Genomic DNA, 9,668 nt, shown 5'->3' with positions numbered 1-9,668 from the left:
CACGCAGCTGCGAGCCTGTGCAGTGTGCACGCGCATGCACACACTGAATACACACACACACGCACACACACACACACACACACACACACACACACACGGTGTGTGCACCCACAGACACATGCATGTGAAGAGTGTGCAGTGCTCGGGTGAGCTGGACGCATCCCGCTTCCACGTCACTGCTGGTCCGCCACAGCTGTGTACCTGGCTCTCCAGCACCTGCCAAGCGCGCACACGCTGCAGCAGCTGTGCTCTGTGGGGGTGTTTTGGAGAAGACCGGGGGCCGCAGCTGCAGAGAGCAGTGGCAGCCAGCTGCTGAGTGCGTTGCAGTGTCACGTCGTTTCCTCCTGCCAGCTGTTAGCCGAGGTGGTGCTGGGAGCCGGGCAGCGCTGCCGGCCCCGGGGCCGCACACCTCCTCCCGCCGGCCGTGCTCAGCGGGGCTCCCCGAGCATCCCACCCCGGCGCCCGCAGCCGCCGCCTCCGCTGCCGCTCCCGACCCCCCCGCGCCGCCCCGCCGGTGGCGCAGGCCACGCCGGAGCCCAGCGCTCCAGAACCCGCAGCTCTGTGACATCGGCCTCGGCGCCGCGGCACCGGGCCAACGCGGACACCGCGACGGGGTCTGGGTGCCGCAGCTGCCTCGTGCCGCGGGAGGGGATGGAGCTGCTGCCCCTGCTCTGGGTGCTGGCCGCGTGCTGGCCCGCGCGCGACGCCTACGACAGTTGTGCGTAAGTGGCCGGCGTTTGGGGGGCAGTTTGGGGAGCCCGGCAGGGAGCTGCTTGGCCACGGCCGCGCGGGAGGCTCCCGGCCCAGGGCGGGAGGTGCCGCTCCTCCCCGGCACCCGGGCTCCCGGCACATCGCGCTGCACCACGCAGGTGCCGTGGCCTCGCTGTCCGCACGCGGCCCCATGGGGAGGGAAGCGGGAGGGATGACGGGTGACTTCGGCCTCAGCAGAGCGGGGAGCAGTCGAGCCTGGCACTAACGAGCTTCTGATTACAGAGGGAGCTGCGGGCTGCGGCCCATGGCCTCTTACTACAGCAGCATGATGCGCGTTGTGGGTGGCACAGACGCCCAGCCGGGGTCCTGGCCCTGGATCGTCAGCATCCAGGTCCCCTGGACAAGAGGCACCGGGCACATATGCGGAGGGTCCCTCATCAGCCCACAGTGGGTCCTCACAGCAGCTCACTGCTTCGTAAACGCCAGGTAAGGGGGCTCAGGGAACGGGGACGCCCCCCGATACAGGCAGCAGCCCCGGCTGCAGCACCTCGGCCTCCTCCCAGCCACCTGCTTTGCGGCACAAGGCACATCTGCTTTGCCCAGTGCCCGGGCGATTCAAATACTGCAGCTGAGGGGCTGCTCTGGAGAAGGTTGGGCTTGGGACACTGCTTTCCATCAGCCTCCACTCAACGTGCCCTGTGCCCAAGCCATGCTGGGGCTTTACGCCTCCACGCAGGGCTCCATCTGCGTCCGTCTCCCCCCCCCCCGTGAAGCTGACGGCGGGAGCTGCCGTGCTCCTACAGTGCACGGCTCTGCTCTAACCCCTCTCTCCATCTCCCTCCAGCTACGTCGAGATGTGGCGCGTGGTGGTTGGTGCCACCAACTTGCTTCAGCTGGGCCCTGAGGCCCACGTGCGCAATATTAAGCGGCTAGTGATGCACGAACACTATAATAATCTCACAGAGGCAAATGACATTGCACTGCTGGAACTGGACCATCCTGTGCAGTGCAGCTACTACATACAGCTCGCGTGTGTGCCCGACGGCTCGCTGCGAGTGTCAGAGCTGTCGCCGTGCTACGTCAGCGGCTGGGGTGCCATGGAGGAAGGATGTGAGTTCCCAGCAAGGGCTGGTGTCCCCGAGCGCAGGCTCAGTGCGCTGTCGGGACCGGGGCTGGGCTGACCGGACGGCAGAGGCAAAACCCAGGGCCAGGCCAAAGGGACATGTGCTTGTAGAGAGACGGCCCTGACCCATCACCCAAAGCGAGGCAGACGGGAAGCACCAGTAAAGATGCCCCTCAGGATCCAAGGCCAGGTCTTGGGGAAGGCGTTCACCCACACAGGGAGGGAGAAAAGGCAACAAGCTGCCAGGTGCCAATTCCTTTATATGCCCACAGCTAAGATACTTCCCAGCGTGCTGCAGGAAGCCCCTGTCCACCTCATCGACAACCACATCTGCAACAGCAGCCACTGGTACGCGGGGGCCGTCAGGGACACCAACGTGTGTGCTGGCTATCAGCAAGGCGGCATTGACACCTGCCAGGTAGGAAGGTGCCACAAGCCGCCGGCCCGCGGCAGCGGGTGCAGCCCTGACACAACCTCCCGTATGTTCGTTCCCTGGCAGCTGCCCACCCACCTCTGCTCCACCAGCGACAGAGCTCACCTGCCCTTCTCGTCCGCGGGTCCTTGACCCGTGGTCCCCTTGCCCCAGGGGCCCCGGACTCTCCCCAGAGACCATCCAGGGCTCCCGGTGCCCCGAAGGTCCAGACCGCTGCCCCGGCACAGCCCTGTCCACACATGGGGATCGCCGTGCAGACCCGGGAGAGAGCCCCCCCCTTACAGCCCATGGGCCCCTCCCCTGCTGGAAAGCAGCAGCCCCAGCTGTGGTGCTGACACCGTCGCCTTAATCCTCTCTCCTGCGCTGCAGGGCGACAGCGGCGGCCCCCTCGTATGCAAAGACAGAACTGCCGACTACTACTGGCTTGTGGGTGTCACCAGCTGGGGAAAGGGCTGCGGGAGAATACATCAGCCTGGGATCTACACCTCCACCCAGCACTACTACAGCTGGATCCTGCTCCACATGGGACTGCACCCAGCAGAACAGACAATTGCCCCACCAGTGTCGGCCCCCGGCCCATTCCAGAAGCCAAGGCCAACCCCCACCCACGCAGGCAGGCCCGGCTCCTGCCCCTTTCCACACAAGAAGCTGGTGGACTTCTTTGCTCTGCTGCAGGAGCTGCTGGAGGTCGTAAAAGAAAGCGAGGCTTAAGCAGCCAGACAAACGGGATCCAGGGCAGGCTGCAGCGTGCCGTGACCGTTTCCTTCTGGGGCAATGCCCACTGAGCCAGAGGCAACCCCAGGGCCAACGGCCTGCTCTGCCCAGCCCACCCTCCCCTCACTTCCCACAAACCCTGAGAGTTTACTCAAGTCTAGAAATAAAACTGCCTATTCTCACAGCTAACCATGCCTCGGTCCAATTCCGTCTTGGGGGCAACGCAGGGATTTCCATAGATGGCACCTGAAAAACGAGGCTGCGTGCAGCCAGCTGGCCGCAAAGGCAGAGAGTCACCCAACGGGCCGAAACCGCCCGCTCGGAGAGGAGGGTGCTCGGAGCCGCACAGCAGCAACGGGACGGAGAGGGCTGGCACGCTGAGGCTGGGGAGAAACGATGTGGCACGAAGACGACTTGGGGGGACGTGTTAAGGCAGGCAAGCAGATGACTAGGCCTAGGCTTAAGGATTTGCTAACTGAGTAGACCAAGAGAAACTCCTGAACATGTTATGAGAAACTGCTGAACGTGACGAATAGCACAGTGAGAGGCTGATGGGTTACAGACAGCATTACAAGGAACGGCCAGGTTTCACAGGTGCTTGGGGGGGTCACGTGAGAGATGGCCAAGGTTCACAGACGACTGAAGGCATTGCTAGGGAGTGGAATCTGGCAAGGGCGGTGGTATCTAGGAAGTCACATCAGTAATAACACAGCAACCTGAGATGAATCAGATAACAGTATCTGAAATACCAAATTTGGGTACAGATGTAGCAAAACTGGCTGCTCATGGCCCCTGGCAGGTGGCTGTGCTGCAGCTCCCATGCCTGTTCCCACTCAGGGTGGCACAGCACACCTCCAGCGAGTCGGGGTCTGAGCATACCACGGCATGGCCTTTGCTTCCTCTTCATCATGGTCTGAATGCAGCTGTGCTGACTCCGGAGACGATGCCGTATCATGGTCCCTCCCTGCACAGGTCACAGTTTCTGTAAAGAGACCTCAGTCTGCAGGTCCAGTGCGGAGCGCAGGGTCCAGGAGGGCTGGTACCCTTCCCAGCTCACAGCTCGCCACACCAGTTCCCCACAGTCAGGGACGTCACTGAGCCAAATCTCCAGGCAGCTCTGTGGCTGAGCTCGATCAGCAGAGGACTCTGGTAGGTGGGTCTGGAATAGGGTGCGACTGTGAAGCGATCGAAGGGACTGGGGCAGCAGAAGGCTAGGAGCAGCAGCAGCACGAGGGCTTGGGGGTACAATCTGGGATGCAGCAGGGCTGCAGGGCAGGATCTCTGCCCTTGTTGATCTGGCTTTCTCCAAACTCCATGTGCTGCTCAAAAAGCACCTTCTGCACTTTGATCTCCTTCAGCACTTGCAGAACTTCTGGCCCTGCACCGCTCTGCACCAAATCGTAGTGCTCAGCAGGGTCCGACTCCAGGTCAAAGAGTAGCGGGGGCACGTGGGGGGTCAGCAGGGTCAGCCCGTGGCAGGCCTGGTCAGGGGTGGTATCACTGTGAAAGGAACCTGCAAAAGAAGCCCCGGAGCGCAGCTCAGTTTCCTCTCGTTGAGCTTTGGACAGCAAAACCAGAGCGGACTTCACCAAGCCGCCTGCGCAGAGGAGAGGAGGCAGTGCTGACCTTGTGTGAAGTAATGGGCCTTGTACCTCCCCAGCCTGACAGCAAAGGCGCCGTGCAGCTGATCGGGGGCCGGCGGGTAGAAGAACATCGTCTGACGGGGACTCTGCGGGGAGCGACAGAGCTGAGGTCACCTATACAGCTGGGAGGCTGGAGGAGAGGCTGAGACAGGACCAGCTAGAGACTCTGGGGAGTCACATAGGAGCCCCGATACTGCAGCCAGGATAGGGCAGGGGCAGCAGTGAGCAACAGCACCCTACTTGCTCCCAACTCAAAGGAATCGGGGCTCTGCCCAGGCACTGCAGCCCCGGGTGTTTGGCTTGGCCACACGTGGCAGTTGTTAGAGCATGTCTCAGAGCAGCCTGGAGAAGCCCAGGAACTCCATGGCATGGCCTGGGCCTGGGCCTGGGCCACAAAATCTCTGAGCTCACAGCTCTCCCCAGACCCCCAGCTGGGGCTCCTCACCAGGCAGACAGCTCCCGCCCCACAGCCAGCCTCCACGTGCCGCACTGGCCAGAACTGGCCCGCAGAACTCACCTTCCCCGACCCAAACAGCACCGGACTCAAGTCATAGCCATCCAGGGCAGTCCTGGGAAGAGTTGCTCCAGCCAGAGCAGCCAGTGTTGGCAGGATGTCCAGGGTGCTCGCCAGCTCATGGGTCACTCCTGCCACCACAGCAAGGCACAAGGAAAGGTTCAAGCACCTGATCCCACTCCCATCCCTGTCCTCCTCACCACTCCTCTCTCCTCCTCTGCCTGTGCCAGGGAAGCTGAGGTGCAACAACAGCCCTGCCTCAGCCGGCATCAGCACGCAGGAGACAAGTGGCACCAGGTCTCACCTGGAGCGATGCGGCCTGGCCAATAAGCCACTGCTGGCTCCCGCATGCCACCTTCATACGTCGTTCCCTTCCCACACCTCAGAAGGCCAGAGCTGCCTCCACGGGCCATCCGCAGGGTGGAAGGGCTGTGAGGGACGAGAGAGGAACCACCGCCTGTTAGTCTCGCAGCTCCACGCCACCCCTTCCCTAATGCCGGCAGTGGGGCCACGGCGTGAGACGCGAGGCACCGGTGAGCGACCCTGCCACTGTCCTCAGCCCTGCAAGACAGGCAGCATTGGGCAAGGAGGCTGGGGCGTGCGAGAGGGCCAGGCAAGGCACTGGAGACCAAAGTCGCCCACTCGAGGAGGGAACTGGGAGGTACTTCAGCTGCACGCCCTGGCCCCAGGCCTGTGGGGTTTCTGCTGACTCCCGGGGCAAGGAAGGGTTCATGCGATAGGTCCTGTCCAGGAGAGCATTCACCCCCTGCCTCGCTCCAGGTCACTAGGATCTCACCTGGCAATGCCACACCAGGCCACTTGTGCCCCAGCCACCCGATGCCTCGTTCCAGCTCCCCCACACCAGAACCTCACCAACAGGGATGTCCCCCCCGAGCCCACTCACCCGTTGTCAGAGGTGAAAAACACCAGGGTCCTGTCTGTGAGACCATTGTCCTGCAACGCCTGCAGCAAGTGTCCCACTGAGGCATCGAACTCCATGAGGGCATCGCCAAAGGGCCCCCGCTGCGACTGCCCTGTGTACTCCTGGCTTGCAAACTGGGGGTAGTGTGTATGCTGGGGAGGGAGAGAGAGAGAGAGAGAGGACTGCTACGCAAACTGCCAGAGCTGCACCTGGCTGCTGTACTCGCCTGGGGACAGCAAACACCCTAGCAGGACATGGAGATATGTGACAAGACCCATGAGATGACAGGGTCTTGTCCCCAGGCTTCACAGACACCTCTCAGAAACAGCACAAAGGAGCTCAGCGCCAACAGAGGACGTGGAGTCTCAAAGCGGGTGGGAAGTTGCCCCAGACGGACTCCCAGCCCAGGGGAGCAGGCAAAGCTCCAGACGGAAACAGCCCAAGAACGTTACCACAACCACGCTGCCAGGAGGCCTGAGCACAGGACACCAACACCAGGTCAGCTGGGGCAGGGATTTCCTCCAGGCACTGACTTCTCAGCACACATCTGGGGCTGCAGGAGCCCAAGTGCTTCCCTGCTCTCCCCATAGGGCAGAGGCCTCCCCCCTCACCCTTGCACCCCGAGCAGCCCTCCCCCTCTCCTACATGGGAGGCGTAGTAGAGCAGGAAGGGGAGGCCTCGCTGGGCACAGTCAGTGATGAAGTCCCGGGAGAATTTGTTGTAGAGCGGCACCAGATCAGGGAAGGAGACGGGCTGCTGCACAATGCTCTGGTTCCAGAGCAGCGGGACTGGCACTAAGCCCTGGTCACAAGTCCCAAAACACTTGATGTCAGGCGGGAAGCAGGTGAGATTCTGGCACGGACCCTGGAGAGAGAAAATAACACTTGGTCCTTTATCTGCCTTGCAGGACAGCGAGGAGAAGGGTGCAAAGAGGCTGAAAGCAGCCTGCCACCAGGTCCCACAGGCAGCCCTCAGGCACCCCTCCAGAAGCCCAGGGACTAAGCCCACCCCAAAACTGCCCACGGACCACGCTGCCACAACACAATTTTCTCCTGACAGCAATTCAGGTGTTTCTTTGCACACCAGAAGCTGACCCTCCCTCGTGCAAACCACAGCACGCAACTGCTCTTCCTTGACAAAGGGCTGATGTCCCCACACGCAACCGCCACTCACAGCCCGAGACAGGGCCCTGTCAGAGCAGCATCTCAGAGACAGGCTTTCCCCACCAGCATCCATCTCCTCGGCCTGCAGCCTCCCACCTGCTTATGCAAGCACCAGCCTAGCCGATACACTCTCAGACACGAGCCTCGCGCTCAGGGCACCCCCCACAGCTCTCGGACAACCTCGCGCACTTGATCCAGCACCCACCTGGTCGTGGGAGTAGGGCACCCCCAAGAAGTGGTCAAAGCCCTGCTTGGTGGGCAGGAAGGAGCCGTTAACCCCCAGCCCCAGGTGCCACTTGCCGACCATGGCCGTGGCATAGCCCTCAGCCTTCAGCACCTCCGCGATGGTGGTCTCCGCCAGCGGCAGGCCTCCCCGGGAGTCGGGGTTGAACACGCCGGGGTAGACCCCGGAGCGCATCTGGAACCGGCCCGTCAGCAGGGCTGCCCTGCAGATGAGAGCAGGGGGACGAGAGGCAGGCGTCAGCCCCAGACGCAGCGCAAGGGCACCCTGTGCCACCCGACAGCCCACATCTCTCCTCCACCGAGGGTCCCCATGTCTCAGGACCCGCCTGCTCGGCTGCACGGCCTCACGGCTGCCATGGCTGCCTCTCCCGCCCGCAGGGACACGCAGTCCCGCGGACAGCGGCTGCACCTTGGGGCCTCCCGGGCTGTGGCTGTGCTCCGCCGCCCGCGCCCCCAGTCCCGCACCGGGCGGCGGCGGCCCGGACGTACCGCGAGGGGCTGCACACCGGGGAGCTGCTGTAGAAGTCGGTGAAGCGCAGCCCGCGGGCGGCCATGCGGTCCAGGTGGGGCGTGGCGGAGGAGGGGTGCCCGTAGCTGCCCAGGTCCCCGAAGCCCAGGTCGTCGGCCAGGAGCAGCACGAAGCTGGGCGGGCCGCCGGCCGCCGCGCGCAGCACCAGCAGCCCCAGGGCCCACAGCGGGCCCCGCCAACGCGGCCGCATGGCCCCGCCGCCCGCCGAGACCGCGCTTAGCTCGGGGCGACCCGACCCGCCCCCGCCGCCGCACCGGGCACCGCCCCCGCCGGCTGCACCGAGACGGACCGGGCCGAGCCGGCGGCGCTGCCCCTGCCGGCCGTCACCTGACCGCCGCGGGCCGCCACGTGACGCGGCGAGGGGGCACGTGACGCGGCGGTGCCGCGGGGCCTGCCGGGAGCTGTAGTCCGCCGCGGGCAGCGCCTTAAAGGGGCCGCCGCGGTGCCCCGGGCGATGGACGTGCGGGGACGCGGCCTCTGGAGCCCGGGCCTCCCGCAGCGCCGCCTGGGCTGTGGCGCTCGCTCCGAGGGGCTGTGGGAAGCGGGGGTCCCCGCAGGCCCCGGGCCGCAGCGCCCGCCGTGCCGGGAGCGGGAGTCACAGCGCCGAGGGGAGCAGGAGGGCCGGGGCTGTGGGGAGGGCGCAGCGCGGGGGCAGAGGGTCGGGGCCGGACAGGGAGGCTGGGGACCGCGTGTGCTGCATGACTCAGTGGCAGTCAGCGCTGGACAGGACCCCAGAGCACAGAAGGGGCCGTTGTGCAGCCGGCGGGGAGGGAGAGGGGCTTCCCAGGCATCAGCCGGGAGAACACACAGCTGGCGAGGGAGCAGGAGGGCCCGGCAGGCCGCGAGGAAGCGGGAGGGCATGGCGGGTTGCGAGGGAGCAAGAGGGCCCGGCAGGGCCGTGAGGGAGCAGGAGGGCATGGCGGGTCTGTGAGGAAGCAGGAGGGCATGGCGGGTCTGTGAGGAAGCAGGAGGGCATGGCGGGGCCGTGAGGGAGCAGGAGGGCATGGCGGGGCTGTGAGGAAGCAGGAGGACACCCTGGGGCCGTGAGGAAGCAGGAGGGCACCCTGGGGCTGTGCGGAAGCAGGAGGACACCCTGGGGCTGTGAGGGAGCAGGAGGGCACCCAGGGGCCGTGAGGGAGCAGGAGGGCACCCAGGGGCCGTGAGGGAGCAGGAGGGCATGGCGGGGCTGTGAGGGAGCAGGAGGGCCCGGCGGGGCTGTGAGGAAGCAGGAGGACACCCTGGGGCTGTGAGGGAGCAGGAGGGCACCCTGGGGCCGTGAGGGAGCAGGAGGACACCCTGGGGCTGTGCGGAAGCAGGAGGACACCCTGGGGCTGTGAGGGAGCTGAGCACTGCGTGGTGTCACTGCCGCACCCCGCCGAGGTGCCCTTGAGCACGGGCAGGGCACGCGGGTGAGGTGTTCACGTGGCCAGGCTCGGCAGGAGAGGCCCCAGTGAGCGCTGCGGTGCCGAGCAGGGTGTGGGAGCACACTCGTACAAGGACACGCGTAGGCACGGGTGTGGATGGACAAGGGGCATCCAACAGGCTGTGTCCATGCGAAGGCCGCGTGGGTGTGGGGTGTTCACTGACTGCTCACGCAGCTGTAACACTGGCCTGCGGTGCATGCACATGTGCTTGCGTGTGTGTATGCCTCCATAGCTTTATGGGTACATAGG

The 9,668-nt window shown here is 64.8% G+C and overlaps 2 protein-coding genes across 3 annotated transcripts; one reads left to right on the top strand and one right to left on the bottom strand.

The window, feature by feature from the left end:
• Window positions 1-651: 651 nt before the first annotated feature.
• On the top strand, window positions 652-2,988 carry LOC112989984 (acrosin-like). Its single transcript, XM_026111444.2, has 5 exons — window positions 652-722; window positions 994-1,197; window positions 1,556-1,821; window positions 2,107-2,252; window positions 2,637-2,988. Exons 1-5 carry the CDS (start codon window positions 652-654, stop codon window positions 2,976-2,978), a joined length of 1,029 nt encoding a protein of 342 aa, XP_025967229.2. The 3' UTR covers window positions 2,979-2,988.
• A 473-nt stretch (window positions 2,989-3,461) lies between these two features.
• Window positions 3,462-8,361, bottom strand: ARSA (arylsulfatase A). Of its 2 annotated transcripts, none has more exons than XM_026111443.2 (8): window positions 7,956-8,361; window positions 7,429-7,669; window positions 6,706-6,924; window positions 6,043-6,212; window positions 5,443-5,567; window positions 5,142-5,269; window positions 4,608-4,710; window positions 3,462-4,494 (listed from the first exon to the last, which is right to left on the bottom strand). In XM_026111443.2, the coding sequence occupies exons 1-8, from the start codon at window positions 8,183-8,185 to the stop codon at window positions 4,193-4,195; spliced, it is 1,518 nt and encodes a 505-aa protein (XP_025967228.2). In that variant the 5' UTR covers window positions 8,186-8,361; the 3' UTR covers window positions 3,462-4,192. The 2 variants fall into 2 exon arrangements, with proteins under 2 accessions (XP_025967228.2, XP_064354670.1); XM_064498600.1 differs by having other exon boundaries at window positions 8,285-8,352.
• Window positions 8,362-9,668: the final 1,307 nt, after the last annotated feature.

Source organism: Dromaius novaehollandiae, chromosome 1, assembly GCF_036370855.1.
Source record: "Dromaius novaehollandiae isolate bDroNov1 chromosome 1, bDroNov1.hap1, whole genome shotgun sequence".
Taxonomy (NCBI): Eukaryota; Metazoa; Chordata; class Aves; order Casuariiformes; family Dromaiidae; genus Dromaius; species Dromaius novaehollandiae.
The sequence above is the reverse complement of the archived record's forward strand: the minus strand, read 5'-3'. Positions and strand labels throughout refer to the sequence as shown.